The 18,365-nt window shown below is 33.7% G+C and overlaps 3 protein-coding genes and 1 long non-coding RNA gene across 4 annotated transcripts; 2 read left to right on the forward strand and 2 right to left on the reverse strand.

Moving 5' to 3' along the window:
- Nucleotides 1–1,043: 1,043 nt before the first annotated feature.
- Nucleotides 1,044–5,103, reverse strand: LOC114372327 (vacuolar protein sorting-associated protein 60.2). Its single transcript, XM_028329826.1, has 7 exons — nt 4,832–5,103; nt 4,333–4,484; nt 3,893–3,986; nt 2,877–2,948; nt 2,672–2,783; nt 2,321–2,481; nt 1,044–1,386 (listed from the first exon to the last, which is right to left on the reverse strand). Exons 1-7 carry the CDS (start codon nt 4,898–4,900, stop codon nt 1,333–1,335), a joined length of 714 nt encoding a protein of 237 aa, XP_028185627.1. The 5' UTR covers nt 4,901–5,103; the 3' UTR covers nt 1,044–1,332.
- Nucleotides 5,104–9,277: 4,174 nt separating this feature from the next.
- LOC114369614 (receptor-like protein kinase) lies at nt 9,278–12,944 on the forward strand. The gene is made up of 2 exons (XM_028326843.1): nt 9,278–12,419; nt 12,538–12,944. Exons 1-2 carry the CDS (start codon nt 9,482–9,484, stop codon nt 12,849–12,851), a joined length of 3,252 nt encoding a protein of 1,083 aa, XP_028182644.1. The 5' UTR covers nt 9,278–9,481; the 3' UTR covers nt 12,852–12,944.
- Nucleotides 12,945–13,007: 63 nt separating this feature from the next.
- LOC114369615 lies at nt 13,008–13,552 on the reverse strand. The gene is made up of 2 exons (XR_003657671.1): nt 13,346–13,552; nt 13,008–13,275 (listed from the first exon to the last, which is right to left on the reverse strand). It is a non-coding gene; the product is annotated as an uncharacterized LOC114369615 (long non-coding RNA).
- A 401-nt stretch (nt 13,553–13,953) lies between these two features.
- Nucleotides 13,954–16,807, forward strand: LOC114369322. Its single transcript, XM_028326533.1, has one exon. The coding sequence runs from the start codon at nt 14,131–14,133 to the stop codon at nt 15,583–15,585; it is 1,455 nt and encodes a 484-aa protein (XP_028182334.1). The 5' UTR covers nt 13,954–14,130; the 3' UTR covers nt 15,586–16,807.
- The last annotated feature ends 1,558 nt before the right edge of the window (nt 16,808–18,365 follow it).

Raw genomic sequence — 18,365 nt, forward strand, 5'->3', positions numbered from 1 at the left:
CCAATTTTTGATTCCACTATTTGGCAATATTTTGATTGGACGTGGATTTTCAAGGATAACTTTTTTTTCTATAATTATAATATTAAAGTTTAATAATTCAAATTATAAAAATCTTATGTGTGTGTTTATATATAAAATATTTTGCATAAGATCAATCAACTTTAATATTGTTATAACAATTATAGACTGTCTGAGAATTATAATTTGATACTCACTCGTCAAATTGTTGATTCACTTCTGAAAAATAATTCACTTTCCCTAACATTCAACTCTAGTTGATGAATTGAAATTCCTTTGGCGTTTACTGAAGTTGCACTTAAACTATGGTTGCATCATTACCCAAACTTTAATTTGAACTTTTTTTATTCTGATTGGGTGAGGTGATCTTCGCAGCACACCTGTATAAACCAAAATCCATGCACAGTGTTCATCCCCAAAAAAAGAAAAAAATTAAAACTATAAAGCACCTAAATGATGGCTGCATAACTAGCCAAAATATTTTTTTAAAAAAAAATCATTTTTTTCTTGGACTTCAAGTCTTCAACTGCTCAAGAAGTAACGGAGTTCCTTTGCTCAGCAATATAATCACATTTTCAACTAATAACTTCCTTTCAGATATCCCAACGAATTATAACAAGACCCAAATGGGCGAGGAAGATGGAAATAAGAAATACAAAATTAAGATAAACAAAGTCATAAATGAGTTAATTGATATGATGGAAAAGAGAAAAATAGAAAGAAAAATGGGTATGAGATGAAAAAGAAAGTAATAATCCAAAAATAAATGGTAATATTCTCAGACAAAAAGTTTAAGCCCACTTAACTCAATTGCCCTTTATTTGCTCTTTAAAAATGGAAACAATCATTTCAGGATCAGAATCATTTGTATAAAAATCATTATGCTTTCGACCCAATCTGTCTTGCAAAATCAAGTTCCCCACATTTTGTTCACAATTTTACCATGATTTATCACATTCATGGGTTCAGTTAATATCAAATACATTAAGAAATCTACTAAAATCATCTGAATGGAGACAACAAAATTTGCATAACAAATGTGTATGCATAAATTTCCTTTATAAACATAACTTGCAGGTTCCAAGCTTTCGACAAACATTTTTTCCCTTTTTTTCCCGAGCCAAAAGCTTCATACAAATAACAAAGATGCTTCCACATGGTTTATTACAAGGGAAAATAAAAGGCACTAAGTCTATAATGGAAACACCAGACCAATTAAATCACTGTATCAATCAATATTCTCAAGATCTGCACATCTTTACAAGGGCTTGCTCGTGACTTCACTAGCTATGCCAAGATATAAAAAAACATTCTTTAACCGCGTATGGATGCCCGAGGGACAGCAGGTAAACCCAGTTCGTCCTCAGTCTGTCAGTATCAAAGCAATCAATCAGGAATGGAAGGTACATAACGTTTAAAACAAAAAAGCAGAAAATTGAGTAATTTATTTAGTTCAGATTCTTGTATTGAACAGTCTCTCAAGAATCACTTGTCAGTAAGCTATTAACCAGACCAACAGATACTCAGCTCTGCCTATGCTATACAAAGGCTGACACAAATAAGGATGAACAAAAGAAAAGTAAGCAGTGATTCATATCCTACAAGTTACATCATCATACATAAGAATGTGACCTCAATATCCCTAAATTTAACATCCTATACAGCTGTCACAAAAATTGGCACTAAGTATGGGCTTTCCCTCTTCCCTATATAATTAAGAAATCAGTGGATGATGTGTTGAAACTACCATACTACTTTCCACTTATTGATTCATTTCAACTACAGCCAGTTAAAGTGCTTGAGGTCAACAGCCTCACTTTCTAGCAACTTCGCTATGCTAATTTTCAATATTCTAATTCCAGCCTTTGTATTTCAACCTTCAGAATTTAAATCTACGGCAAAATCAAATTCAATTATCTTGGACAGTTTTGGCCAATAATTTACCAAGACTGTGCCACAATCAATTTTACATAAAGAAAATATATTTCAGTCTAGACATCCTACAGCCAAAATTGCATTGAATAACAACCATTTTTCCAACATCTTTTCCAGCATTATAGAAATAATCGCTTCACAAGAGAAACAATGTGTCTACTGTCTACCCATAGCCAACATATATCTCATGACCAACCTGCAGCCAAGTAATATTCAAACAAAAGACAAAAGTCACCTGATTTACACCCAAGTTTTCCACAATGAGACTTGACTAAGTCCCCCCTCCAAACCAACCCCCTCATTTTAAGTACAGTTAACAACTACAAAAAAGCAGCAGTATATATATACAAGGAGCAAAACATTATACCTGGGCATTGAATCTGCCAGGTGGCACTGCCGTTTGTCCTGTTGGAGCTGGAGGTAAGTTAAGTTCTGCATCCAAATCAGGTTCTTTATCAGGTTGGAGATAGGATGGGACCCCATCAGCTTCAGTCTCATTTCCCATGTCTAATTCCAATGCGTCAAGTTCTGTTTTACCAAAACCAAAAAATAAAGAAACATGTCATTCAAACCGCTTCATGACAACAACAAAAAACAATTTTCATCACAGCCACAAAATCCCACTACCCTGCCCAACTATGGAGCCATGTTAGCTAGGAGTTTTTGAAAATGGTTTCCAACAAATATCTCAAGCTTCCTAACCAAATTTTTAACATACCACCCATAAGATCATCCTCGTCAATGTCATCAGGCACATTATAGCTTCTACCCAAAGTCTCTTGAATTTCATTACTTACATCCATGAGGTCCATCATCTCATCTTGCAAGTTCTACACATAGCATGGATCAACAGTTAAGACATAAAATTTTTAAAATTTTCACTTTAGATAGAAGCTATAAGAGAAAAGGAAAGAGATACATACATCAATGTCTTGGATCTTCACAGTTTTCATCATTCCCTTCAACTCCTTGTTGGCAGACTTCAAAGCTGTCATCTGAAAAAGGAAAGGGGAAAAAAGGAACAAGTTGTAAACAATCGAATTTAAATTTTATATCAGCATGAAAAAATATTTTTTGAGGTCATCCAATTTCTGAAAACAAAATATAGTAGAATTTGTTAATACAGAAGTAGAAGGCATAATGTAAATATCTCTATGAAGAGACCCCTCCCAAATGACAGACGATTCATCTCCTACCTCATGACCTACCTCTCATGAGGTAGGCAGCAGGTTCCAAACAGGGTACAGACAAAGCTCCGCCTCGAACCATGCCCCTTAAAGCGCTACCAAGACAGATGAATGTTTTATAGTAAATATGGTTACCCCAATCGACTATACTTTATATAGCATACAATTGGCATCTTCAAACTTCTAGAATTTACAAATAGTTACAGACATCTAAATAATTTGAATTTAAATGTTAAGAAACAATAAATCATTAAACAGAAGGGCAGGCCAGTATTGCACAAGGCTACCGTTATTGTGGGGGCTAGAGAGGTTCAGATGAACACAGCCTTACCTAACTAGTGGAGAGGCTGTGTTCCTGACTAAAACATGTAACCAATAGGTCACAACTCACAAAGCAGTACCTTTGGGCCAAAGTACACCCCAGGGTAAATTATAAAACAAGAACCATAAGTCTCCCCATTCAATAAACACACAGCTAATAAGCCTCCTGCTTAATAACCTTAGCCACAACTTCAATAATGCAACCAATCATATCACTTGCTTTCAAAGAGGGAAGAATGAAGCTGTTCCACAAATTATTTGATTTAATTTTGTAGAATATTGCTTATGATATACATCTTCTATTATGAATTAAATCACCAACATATTCTTGCACAGAACAAAGAAATATGATACACAAATGGATGTGAGATAAAACACAGTTCAATATAGGTAAGGGTCACAGAGAAAACTATAAGTGCTTTGATACATACAGTTTGTTGAGCATCTTTAATGCCTTCAGCTGCAAATTGAACTTGATCGAGATTGAATGTCTGATTGTACAGCATGTCACGCTGGCCTTCATACCTGACCAAAGGCGTAGTGCATTGTTATATGAATACAGCTATATAATATTCATTTCATGTGTATTATTATATGACAAAGTTATTATCATTTGACAGAATAAACCCTATTATCAACGTAAAGATTAAGTTGCAACAGTAGCTCATGTTTACCAAATTTCTGATCAATGTACCATTTCATTAATACAAAGCTATCCTATTCTTAATTTCTTTATATATGCCCACAAACTCAAATCGTGCAATAAATTCCCATCTTTGATCCATAACTGGCTCAATCAATTTGTCAACAATGACAAATAAACTTGAACGACGACAAATAAACTAAGCAAACAAAGATGAGAAAAACTCACATTCGTTTTTGCTTAAGAACTCTCATGGCTCTAGCTTTAACAGCTTCCTGGGCAGGACCAGGTCTAGTTTTCTTAATCTGCTCCTTATATCTACTAAGCTCGGCATCAAGCTTCTTAATCTTGTCATCCACCGAGTCACCTCGTTTAGTAATCTGAAAAATACACAACAATTAGCAACTCAATAAACCAAGCCAACCAACTAAACATAGATGAATATACAATGGCCATAAAAACCAATGTAAACGTAAAAACTTATGAAACAAAATTAACTATTCCAAAAAATAAGTGTTTCAATAAAATCCGAATTACAAAATCTTAACAAACATAAATATTCAACAGATAGCATCCTAACATAATCTAAATTATCGTTTATTCCAATTTAGGGTTTGGGCCATAATATCATTCAATATATTAGCTTCAAAACGCGAATCCAAATGCGAAAATTGAACAGATCTGCGAATGAACGAAATTGATAATTGAGAGAGGGAAAGGGAAGAACCCTATCGGAAGCATCCTGAATGGAAGGAGGAGGATCCTTGTTCTTCTTGACGCCGAATACTCTCTTCATCGTTCGGATCTCACTCTACGCCTTTGAAGTTGAATGTGAGAGAGAAGAGAGAAGAGAACAAAGCAATGAGGGAAACGAACAACGTAAACAAAGAGACTTAGAATTTTGATTGGGTTTTTTGCTTAACGCGATAAACCACCGAATTGGGATGGGAACTTTCTCATCAATTTCTGCAGTGATAGAATAGAAGCTTCCACCCAAATATTGCTATCATCAAGGGAAATTTTGCGTATGTATTACGTACACAGCATTTCAGGCCCAACTCAAATGAGGCGCGGCCCAATTTCATTACTGGGTCTGGGTCAGGGTCAGATTAATTAATTAGAATAAATTATTTACGTGTTATAAGTTGTTCAAAAATAACAGTTTGGAGAGTATTTACGGCTCAAATGGTTAGTTACTAGTTCTATATATTCAACAAAAAATATAAAGTTATGAGTTCTATATTGCAAATAGCTTTTCAAAACCTTTATCCGTTCGTTTGATTTGTTAAAATTTATGATACTAGATAGGATAAATATTTGTGTACTAAGTTTGATTTAAAATAATAATTTATGGGATAATACAAATTGATCGGACGAGGATAGTACGAAAATTCAATTTTTTGGTGAGAAAATAATGGAATAACTTTTTATCCTAATTACAAAATATTTAAAAAATACATCTATATTTTAATATCGGCTAGTCGCATCAATGTCACATATTTCACATCCATGTTATTTACTGGTTATAACAATTATATCATGTCATATATTTCAAATTCACATTATTTACTAGTTACAATAAACTTATAATGTCATGTATTTTAAATTTATATGATCTACTAACTATACTATAACAACAATATTGTGTCATGTATTTTAAATTCACATTATCTATTAGTTATAATAAATATATCATGTCATGTATTTCGAATTTACATTATTCCCTAGTTAACTTGCTTATATGTATTATGTATTTTGAATTCTTATAAAATATAATAATAATAATATAAATTATATTAAGATAATTAATAATAAAAAGGATATTTTAATAACTTTTATATTACTATGCTTGTGTTGTTTATTTGTTAGTAAAAAAAAATACACATGATAAAAAAAAATTCAAATACTTATCTTATATTTTTCTCTTTGTTCAGTAGTACTACCTAACAAATACAACCTATATAAGTATATAAAAACTATAACAAAAACAAAATCGAGAATTTATATTTAGAAATAGGCTTAATTATTATCTTAGTCCCTAAATTTGGAGAGTATTTTTTTAGTTCCTTAAAATTTAAAAATATTTTATAGTCTTGATTTTGACAAATTATTCTTCATAATTTCTCACATAATAAATTAATACTTTATGACATTTTTTTGTTATCATAAATTGATTTTTATTTTTTAGACGTTAATATTTACATTTTAAAATCATCACAAAAGACTAAAAATCAGTAAAAAAAATCAATTTATTATATAAGAGACTAAAAACAATAATTTATCAGAATTTAAATATTATGCGCTGTCATTTAATACAAAAGGATTTTTCTCGTGCAAAATTTCACCATAGTTATCTCACGTTTGAATGTGCAAAAATAATATATATATATATATATATATATTATTTTTGCACATTCAAACGTGAGATAAGAAAAAAAATCTTCTTCTACTAAACAAATTAAAAAAAAATCTTTTTTTTCCTACTTTGTTTCTTTTCACTCTCTTAAACAAAGCAAAACTTTATATAACTTTATCCTGCATACACAGTACAACCATAAATATGAAAATTTTCCCTTTTCTTGCATAATTTGAAATAACTCACACAGTTGCACATGGCCACATGCTTTTGGCTACAAATTTCAGCTCCCACCAAAGCTATTAAGTACGTTTTGTGAATGAACGATGAAAGATTAATATTACTAGTCCTGCAGTCACACATGCATCTATGAGGACTCATCTGAACTATTAATTCAACTTCAATTGTCATTATTTTCACAAAAATCTCCACAATTGATTGACTCACAAACAATATTTTACCGTGTAAAGAACACCACTGTGTATTCGTGTTGGCAAATGCTAACGTATCTTGAAGAAATATGAAAGAACTGCACTACGTTTTTGAAATGAAAACTGCATTGTGTTTTTTGTTATTTTAATTTTGAAGTACAATTGCTTCATAATTTCAAGAGATTTACCCTTCCTTTGCAATAGATGACAGGAGTGAAGCCCATGGAAAACCTGCATCTGTCACTTTTTTACTGATTGGAGAAACTTTGATCAAGTTTTCAAAGAATTCATTGTTAGAAGCTTCTAAAATTGCCAACAATACACCTCACTAATGACATTACTTTCAAATTTAACCGTTAAGGACTATTTTGTAACACTTATGCAAAGATAGAAACTATTTTTTATATTTCAAAAAAATAGGAATTAATTTGCAAAATAGATATAAAAACAGAGACCAAAATGTCTATTCACTCGCCGAAAAAATAGATAAATCTGTGTTTCTAGTTCCCACCGGTTGCAATTCTTGAAATAGACATAAATAAAACCTAAGTCAAGATTGTTAGCTTAATTTTATTTTTTTTTAAAAAGAGTAATATTCTCATATTTTATCTATTTTTTTATTTGTACAATAAAAACTATAAACATATAAATTATCTCATAACACAACTATTAATTTCATTTTTTTTTGTTGTTTCACATTTTTTCCATCAACTAAATCTTGAAAAGTATTACAAAATATTAAATAACAACTAACTAAATACACTTCTGAGATACTAAAAGAAAATTATTTTTAATAATAACGCGCCTCTATGATGGAACGCAGTTGCTCCAAGGACTTGAATTTCAATTCAATCTTTGTTGACCTCAAAGTTGTCAAAACTGACTTTTAAGATTTTCTCCACGGTTTAGTAGAATCTACTTTATCCCGTGGAATAGTACCTACTTTATCAGTTTATCCTTTTTTTTCTTAATGTTTCGAATCCTCCTCCTCCTCTGAGTAAAAAAAAAAAAAAAACAGCCAAAAAGTTTCTGTTATTTAAACATTAAAAAAATGTTGATACTAGAGGTTGTAAGAAAATCCATTTCCAATTCTAAAGTAGTAAGTGATACATCTTGAGTTACAAAGTATTTGTGACTGAACTTGAACTATCTCTTTGAACATTTAACACAATGCGTATTTGTATTTAAACTCAAAATCATTCATTAAATTAGAATAATTTGCAGGCAGTTAATTTTTGTATTTAGTGATAATGAACTCTTTATATTTAATAAAAATCAATATGAAATGCAGCCGGCATAAAAAAAAGTTAAAAAGAACAGGTTGCACATATAAATGTGAACATTGAACATTGATTTTAAAGTTATGGACAAGTTCTGTCCACGAGAGACAATAGGCAAATCATAAGTGTGAACACTGAACACTTGGACTTTGATTTTAAAGTTATGGACAAGTTCTGTCCACGAGAGACAATAGGTAAGTCATAAGTGTGAACACTGAACACTTCCATTATTTCATCCGAAAAAGCTTTCGTACAAATTTCATGAGTTGACGTGGAATACTAATAATGATAAAGAATAAATCGGAATCGCATTTCTTTGTTGACAAACCTTGTTATTATCGAATCGCTGCTTGATCGTTAATGCATTTTTGTGAATCCATTACTAATTATAAATTAATGTTTTACACGGTCAATTATTTTAAAACCAATATAAACATAACTTTTTAAATAATTATTATAAAATTAATAATCTTACAACATATAAATAAATAATAATCAATTCAGAGAAATTAAACCTATTTTAAAATTTGAAGAACAAATTCATTAATACAAAAATATAAAAACATTCCACATTCAAAAAAATATAAAGATTAAAAACATGTTTTTTTTCTAAAATGTTTTACAAAAATCATTATTGGACATCTTGTGGGTGTATACACCTTCGGAGATATTGAAAGAGATGAAAAATAAATTATTAATAAAATTAATGATAGAAAAAAAATGAATTATGTTAATGGAATGTTTGCAAATTTTTTAGATATTCAAATATCACCCCCTCTTTATTTTTCAAGTAGCTAGCTAGTACCGTAGAAGAGAGAACCACCTTGAAACATGTCAGAACGCATATAAAAGAGAAGACGGCGCACACCTCAGCCACTTCGTACGTAGATTCTAATTAAATTATTAGTATTTCTATAATATGTATTTTCCAACGTCAGCAACTAATCATTTTCATCCATAAACGGAAAACAAAAACTAATACCAAAGAGTGCAAGTGGACAAAAAACCATACCCACAGTAATCTATACATTAAACAAGCCAAAAATTACCAGACACCAACTTTGCTCAAAGTTGCATGGCACCGGATCAATGCTACTATTTATATGAAGAAGAGCAAAATAGATTCCTCATTTTCAGCTTCTACCTCCTCTTCTCTTATTTCATGTGCAAAACAACTCACCACCTTTCTTTGCTCTTCTTGCAAACTGCAAGAAGGTAAGTGCTTATTCTCTCTTAAACCTTTGCTACCTTATTAGCATCATATTTGTCTTTGTGGTACCTTGTTGTGGCTCCTTCTAGCTCCTTTCTATATGGGGTATCTGTATCTCTTGCTGCTTCTATGTTTTTCTTCCTTGTTATATGCTGCTTCTGCATTGAACTCTGATGGTTTGGCTTTGTTGTCCCTCTTGAGGGATTGGACTACTGTGCCTAGTGACATAAACTCCACATGGAGGTTGTCTGATTCCACTCCATGCTCATCTTGGGCAGGAGTGCATTGTGATAATGCCAACAATGTGGTTTCTCTAAACCTCACTAGTTATTCGATTTTGGGTCAATTAGGACCTGATCTTGGACGTTTGGTTCACTTGCAAACCATAGACTTATCATATAATGATTTCTTTGGGAAAATCCCCCCAGAATTAGAGAACTGTAGCATGCTTGAGTACTTGAACCTTTCTGTAAACAACTTTAGCGGAGGAATACCTGAGAGCTTCAAAAGCTTGCAAAATTTGAAGCATATATACCTTTTATCTAATCACCTTAATGGTGAAATTCCTGAATCCTTGTTTGAAATTTCTCACCTGGAAGAAGTGGATCTTAGCAGAAACAGTTTAACTGGTTCAATCCCCTTAAGTGTTGGGAATATCACTAAGCTTGTCACTCTGGATCTTTCTTATAATCAGTTGTCAGGGACAATTCCAATATCCATTGGAAATTGTAGTAACTTAGAGAATCTGTATTTGGAAAGGAATCAATTAGAGGGAGTTATTCCTGAGAGTCTAAATAATCTCAAAAATCTTCAAGAGTTATATCTCAATTATAATAACCTTGGAGGTACTGTTCAATTGGGATCTGGATATTGCAAAAAGTTGTCTATTTTGAGTATTTCTTACAATAACTTTAGTGGGGGTATACCATCAAGCTTGGGGAATTGTAGTGGTCTAATAGAGTTTTATGCTTCAGGGAATAACTTAGTTGGCACTATACCATCAACCTTCGGCCTCCTGCCCAACCTTTCTATGTTATTCATTCCGGAGAACCTATTGTCAGGGAAAATACCTCCACAGATTGGTAATTGCAAATCACTGAAAGAGTTGAGTTTGAATTCCAATCAACTTGAAGGAGAAATTCCAAGCGAATTAGGAAACTTGAGTAAATTGCGTGATCTTAGATTGTTTGAAAACCATTTGACAGGAGAAATTCCACTTGGCATATGGAAAATTCAAAGCCTTGAGCAGATCCATATGTACATTAATAACCTCTCGGGCGAGCTACCACTTGAGATGACAGAGCTTAAACATCTTAAGAATGTCTCCTTGTTTAACAACCAGTTCTCCGGAGTCATACCTCAAAGCTTAGGAATCAATAGCAGTTTGGTGGTGTTAGATTTTATGTATAATAATTTCACTGGTACCCTCCCACCAAATCTTTGTTTTGGAAAGCACCTGGTCAGGCTGAATATGGGTGGCAATCAATTTATTGGCAGCATACCTCCTGATGTAGGAAGGTGTACAACTCTTACAAGGTTGAGACTTGAAGATAATAATTTAACTGGGGCACTTCCTGATTTTGAAACTAATCCAAACCTCTCTTACATGAGCATCAACAACAACAATATCAGTGGAGCAATTCCATCAAGTTTGGGAAACTGCACAAATCTCTCTCTTTTAGATTTGTCCATGAACAGCTTGACGGGTCTTGTACCTTCAGAGCTAGGAAACCTTGTGAATCTTCAGACTTTGGATCTTTCTCACAATAACTTGCAAGGTCCTTTGCCACATCAGCTGTCAAACTGTGCCAAAATGATCAAGTTTAATGTCGGATTCAATTCTTTGAATGGTTCGGTTCCTTCAAGTTTTCAGAGCTGGACAACATTAACAACTTTAATTCTCTCAGAGAATCGTTTTAATGGTGGTATTCCAGCTTTCTTGTCAGAATTTAAAAAGCTCAACGAGTTACGACTTGGTGGAAATACGTTTGGAGGAAACATTCCTAGATCAATTGGAGAATTGGTGAATTTGATATATGAGCTAAATTTAAGTGCTAATGGGCTGATAGGTGAACTTCCTAGGGAGATTGGAAACCTGAAGAATCTGCTAAGCCTGGATCTATCTTGGAACAATTTGACAGGAAGTATACAAGTTCTTGATGAGCTCAGTTCATTATCTGAATTCAACATCTCATTTAATTCTTTTGAAGGTCCTGTGCCACAACAGCTAACAACATTACCAAATTCTTCTTTATCATTTTTGGGCAATCCTGGTCTGTGTGACTCGAATTTCACTGTGAGCAGCTATTTACAGCCATGTAGCACAAATTCAAAAAAGTCAAAAAAGCTGAGTAAAGTTGAAGCTGTGATGATAGCACTTGGATCCTTAGTATTTGTTGTTCTGCTGCTGGGGTTAATCTGTATATTCTTTATCAGAAAAATTAAGCAGGAAGCCATAATCATTGAGGAGGATGATTTTCCAACACTTCTTAATGAAGTAATGGAAGCGACAGAAAATCTAAATGATCAATATATTATTGGCAGAGGAGCTCAAGGAGTGGTTTACAAAGCAGCAATAGGTCCAGACAAAATTTTGGCTATAAAGAAATTTGTATTTGCTCATGATGAAGGGAAAAGCTCAAGCATGACCAGAGAAATTCAAACCATTGGAAAGATTAGGCATCGAAATTTGGTCAAATTGGAAGGGTGCTGGTTGAGAGAAAACTATGGTCTAATTGCATACAAATACATGCCAAATGGAAGCCTTCATGGTGCTTTGCATGAGAGGAATCCACCATACTCCTTAGAATGGAATGTCCGGAATAGGATAGCTCTTGGAATTGCTCATGGATTGGCTTATCTCCATTATGACTGTGATCCTGTCATAGTGCACAGAGACATCAAAACCAGCAATATACTTCTAGATTCTGACATGGAGCCTCATATTGCAGATTTTGGTATTTCCAAGCTTTTAGATCAGCCTTCTACCTCAACACAGTCGTCATCTGTTACTGGTACACTTGGATATATAGCACCAGGTAATTCTTATCCACCAGTCCATATGATTTTAACTGCATCTTTTTTTTTTTGTTACATAACAGCGTCTTTTATTCCCAAATCCTCCTAATAACATGTTTAAATGTTGGTATGTTACAGAGAAATCCTATACAACAACAAAGGGTAAGGAATCTGATGTATACAGTTATGGGGTAGTTTTGCTGGAACTGATATCCAGAAAGAAGCCATTGGATGCATCATTTATGGAAGGGACGGATATAGTTAATTGGGCTAGATCTGTCTGGGAGGAAACAGGAGTTATTGACGAAATTGTTGATCCAGAGATGGCTGATGAAATTTCAAATTCTGATGTGATGAAACAAGTTGCCAAGGTGCTTTTGGTGGCTTTGAGATGCACATTAAAGGATCCACGCAAGAGACCTACGATGAGGGATGTTATCAAGCATTTGTAGAGATGCTAAAAAAGATGTTCTAGTTTGCTTAAGGCTTATTTATAACTTGTATAATCATGAAAAAGTTTTATTATGTTTTGCCTCTCTGGTTTTGGTTCTAGTGTACAAAGTTTATGTTCTATTCAATCACATGCATTTATTTGTGTATAGATAGGGAAACAAAATTATATTGAGATTGGATGGAGTTCAATATTAAATCGTTCACAGCTGACGATGCATACAAAAACTTGCACATGCTATAAGTCTATAACTATGACTTTGAGTAGTTAATTTTGCTCTAAACTTGGAGTTATAGTTTTGGGAAATTTACTGCAAAAGAAATTTCAAATTAAGGTTTTTTCCGGCCCAAACTCAAGGATGGGGGAAAGATACTCTGAGTTCAATGGGAATCAGGTGAATCTTCAATGGTGGTCTTTTGTGTTCTCTGCATCGGAGGGAATGTATGAAGTCAGTGAGAGTTAACGTAAAGCGGCTAAAGATGATACTTTGCATACCTTTTTTAGGCTAAGTTTAAGGCTTTTCTCGGTGTGTGCTTCGCTGTTCTATTGAAGGCAGGTCATGAAGCCGGTGAAGTTTTCGCCGGTGGAGGGACGGTGTGGCTGCGGCGGTTGGGGGGTTCATAACCGGAAGTGGGGTGTCATTTGCCCTTTTTCTTTTGTTCTGCGATTTGCGTTTTTGGCGGTTTATGATTGCCAATATCTTAAAAATTATTAATAGTGTTTTAAATATGAAAAGAATAAAATTTTATTTTAAAGATTTTGTTCTCGATGTTCTTAAGAAATTGATTAAGAAATTAAAACGAAAAAAATATTTATTATAGTATAAAAAATTATAAATAGCATAATTTTATGTATTTTAATAAAAAAACCACAATTAATTTTTTAACATATCTCTTAAGAATATGATTGATATTTATATTTTTTAAAAGGTTAGAAACAAATCTTGGGAGGAGAATATGGATACCCAACTTAAAAAATAGTGTATGCTCTATTTGACGGAGATTAATCTCTGTAATAAATATTTCTTATTAATATTATGATTAAGAAAATTTAAATAAACAAAGGAGCCAAAGTGTATTTACTATTTTATCCTAAAATAAAATGTAGAGCCAATGAAACATTGAGTCATCAGCAAAAAGTGCAACACTAATTAGGGTTCTCCAGTCCCAGGAGTGAGGAGATTTATGAATTTATCATTCATTAGAAATGGGATCAGTTGATTTCCCTCATTTTCTGCCTTATACAATCATACTGTGATTCCTACATCCATATATGTTATCATGAATTCCTCTGAATCAAGCCAACAACATGTTCTCCCCAATCCAACAACAACCCAACCCTTCATATCAAAATTCAGAAAATTTACAATTCACACACTTTCCTTATTGGTTCTCTTTACAGCAATCTATTTGGGATTCACAAGAACAAACTACTTCAAAGTTCACTTTTTGAAATACTCCCTCACATCACCACCACCCCCTTTTCATGCAATTGGGTCTCTCTTTTCACCCCCCAAACCAGTTTCTTTCCCCTCCCATTGTGTGCTATGGATGGCCCCCTTTCTTTCAGGTGGTGGGTATAGCTCAGAAGGTTGGTCCTATGTTTTGGCCCTTCATGGCCACAGAAAAATGCAATCTTTTAGGTTGGCAATTGAGCACCATGGTGATCTTGAATCTCTTGAGTTTTGGGAGGGTTTGCCACATGATATGAAGAACTTGGCAAGTGAGTTGTATCAAAATCAATGTAGAATGAATGAGACAATTGTGATTTGCCACAGTGAACCTGGTGCTTGGTACCCTCCACTGTTTGAAACCTTTCCATGCCCTCCATCTTCTTACCATGATTTCAAGTCTGTGATTGGCAGGACTATGTTTGAGACCGATAGGGTGAACGATGAACACGTGGAGCGCTGTAATAGAATGGACTATGTTTGGGTTCCTACAGAGTTTCACAAGTCTACATTTGTGCAAAGTGGGGTTCATCCTTCCAAGGTGGTGAAGATTGTTCAACCTGTTGATGTGGAGTTCTTTGATCCTGTGAGGTACAAGCCATTGGATCTTGCTTCTAGAGCAAAACTTGTCTTAGGTTCTGGTGTGAGGAAGAGTTTTGTGTTTCTAAGTGTCTTCAAGTGGGAGTATAGAAAAGGGTGGGATGTGTTGTTGAAATCATACTTGAAGGAATTCTCACAGGATGATAGGGTTGCTTTGTACTTGTTAACAAATCCTTATCATACCGACAGGGATTTCGGGAACAAGATATTGGATTTTGTGGAGAGTTCTGATATGGTAGAACCAGTTAGTGGTTGGGCTTCAGTGTATGTGATTGATACCCACATAGCATCGAGGGAGTTTCCGAGAGTTTACAGGGCAGCTGATGCTTTTGTTCTTCCTTCCAGAGGGGAAGGATGGGGGAGACCACTGGTGGAGGCCATGTCAATGGCATTGCCCGTGATTGCGACAAATTGGTCAGGACCAACTGAGTTTTTGACAGAGGATAATAGCTATCCACTGCCTGTGGATAGAATGAGTGAAGTAATAGAAGGTCCATTCAAGGGACACCTTTGGGCTGAACCTTCCGAGGATAAACTTCGGGTTTTTATGAGACAGGTGATGGATAATCTCACTGAGGCTACAGCTAAAGGCAGAAAGGCAAGGGATGACATGATAAGACGGTTCTCGCCTGAGATTGTGGCCGACATTGTTGCAGACCACATACAAAACATACTAGCGCAATGAGGACTGTGTTCTGGTTCTGGTTCTGGTTCTGTTTCCCCACTGCTGTTGTGCTCCAACTTTGTCTTGTGATTCACTAACAAGGAGATTGAGATTGTAAGTGTAAGTATTGTTTATTTTCAGGGAATGATTGAGGAACAGTAACTTAACCTCTGGAAGGTAATGTCTTCGATAGTTAGTTATTTTTCTTTCTGGGAATTTTCACTTAAGGGTTATGCATTTATGGAGGAACACAATACTGTTTCTCATGGAAAATCTTCATCATTATGGAACGATATCTGGCTGTTTAGAATGGATTTTGATTTGATAAGATACACTACATTTATGCTTCCTCTTTTGATCTACTTGAAAGAAAAATATAACTTCGTCCTTGTGCAAATAATCTGATTTACTGAAGAGTAATGCTAGTGAAACACAACAATTATATAAAATGATTTTATAATTATGTAAAAAATATTTTCTACTGTGTGCCCGTCGCACAAGATAAGAAGTCAAATAAAAAATTTGAATCAGATAATAAAGTATTTATTTTAGTTTATTGGGGTCACAAAAATCATTCACTCCTTTCTTTTTTAAGTAATTTAGATCATTTAGTAAATATATTTAATGTTTTCTTTCTATGTACCCACCAAATAGACAACCCCCAAAAAATGAAAAGAACTCAAACTGTCTCACATTCATTGATCTATGATACAACCTTTCTAATCAATGATTCTGTGGACAGTTTTGTGTAAAGGTGACACAATTATCCAGCAACCTGCCATTCACTCAGTCCAACCATACATGAATTGTTACCAGTCATCGTTGGTATCAAGGGTTGAAATTGATCAGAAGACCCATCTATTATATCTGCTTCTCTAAAATCTCTAAAGTATTGCACCTAATTCCTCTTTGTTAGTTTAAACACAGGAACATTTCTTTGGGATTAGAAATGCTGCAATTTAATCTGATTTTGCAGTTTGAGATTTGAGTCTGTAATAATTTGATTTGAATCAAGCAATTGTGAAGTATCTCAGTTGATATAGATTAAATTGCAAATTTCAAACAGTAGTCTCGAAGATATTATTGGGACCTTAGTTTTTGATTGTGGTTGTTCCATGTTGCCGTTGTTGAATAATGACTATGATCATGCTGTAGCCAACTAACTGGTTGTTCTGGTACAGGGTAGTAAGGTGCATTACATAGCCGTGGTTTCTAAGTCAATAAAAGATTGCTGCTCTGACGATCTTGTGTGCTCTTACTGTGCTTGTTTTGAACTTGCAAAATTCTGATTGAGCCATAATTATATGTTTGGTGCCGATAGATATTGAATGTTGTTTCAAAGTGCCTACAATCCTCACTCATCCCATACAGTTATGTTTGAAGTTTTTTTCCAGACTTCCATGCACTCTCAATGTACCTGCAACATCATAATGCATAATATATTTATAAAAAGTTTGAAATATCTTTAACCTAGAAGAATTAATTTATCTTATGAAATTTCTCACCCGAGAATAGATTACATACATTCAATCTTATATGTACCATGAGTGCATTGAAGTACAGTTACTTATCAAAGGACTAAATTAACAATTATTTCCATACTCCTAAGTCATAATTCAACAATAGTTGACTTACATTCCAACATGTGCTAATTATGTAAATGAATCTGGAGTACGATTCTAACAAGTATCATTGATTTTTATCACAGATAATGTTTCTATTGTACTTAGGTCTTAAGCTCATGTGTTAGTTAGGTCCCTGAACTGACAGTGGTCAGTTAATTAGGTTCTCTGTTTCTGTTCATTAGTCCTAAAAGTGTATATATTATTAGGTTCTTGTACACTAATCAATAGTACAATTCTGGATCAATTTATCTCGCTCTCTGTATTTTTCTCTAACACTTACTAATTTCAACAATGTTCCAGCTTTTCCTGAAAACATTCTCAAGGTTCTGTTTCTTATTCCACCTGTTAAGTGTAAATAGAAAAGCACGTGGTGAAAATTAATTGCCCTGAATGGATCTGCTTTGATGATTTATATTTATGCTGCTAGACTGCTGTTAATGGCTCTTAAAAGTTAATTTGTTACATTTGCATGATTGATAGGGTATTTAAACTGCTTATTGATAACTTAGTTAATACATTGTATGCTGTGAAGCATTACCAAGGATTCATGAGACAGATCTTACTCTTTCTTAATACACAGTTGTAGGAATTTGCTTTGGTATTAACTTCATTTTTTAACTGAAAGTCCATAGTAAGTGCTCTAACCTAATTTATTGATAAGATCTACATGTTATACTCATAGATTACCCTTGTTAAGTACTGCTCAGGTTAGAGATGCATTCTTGCTAAGAATGACCTCGTTTTCATGTCTAGCATTTGTGAGAAACTGGAATTCAGACTTAAAATGTGTTCTCTTCCTGAAAGCTGTTCCATCGTTGCTTTCAAATAGAGAGTTCTTGATAAAAAAAATTCATCAGTTGCAACCTTGATTTCTTCATAAATAAGTTTGATTTGAAATTCATATTGGGTTGTCTACTTTAAAGTTTGAGCACGCAGAAAATCTTGAACTTGAGCTTTGTTTTCCCATCTAACATTTTCCTAACATCTTTCAATACGTGTAGTTTACTTCAGTTGTACTACTCTTTCAATACGTGTATCAAATACATTTATCCAGAGACAAAAATCCTATCACAAATTTGAAACTTTCATTTATTCAACAAATCAGATATCACTTCTGAGTGGAAGCTCCATCTTACAACTGAGTGGAAGACTAAACATAGAGACTAAATTAAAGTT

This window comes from Glycine soja, chromosome 10, assembly GCF_004193775.1.
Source record: "Glycine soja cultivar W05 chromosome 10, ASM419377v2, whole genome shotgun sequence".
Classification (NCBI taxonomy): Eukaryota; Viridiplantae; Streptophyta; class Magnoliopsida; order Fabales; family Fabaceae; genus Glycine; species Glycine soja.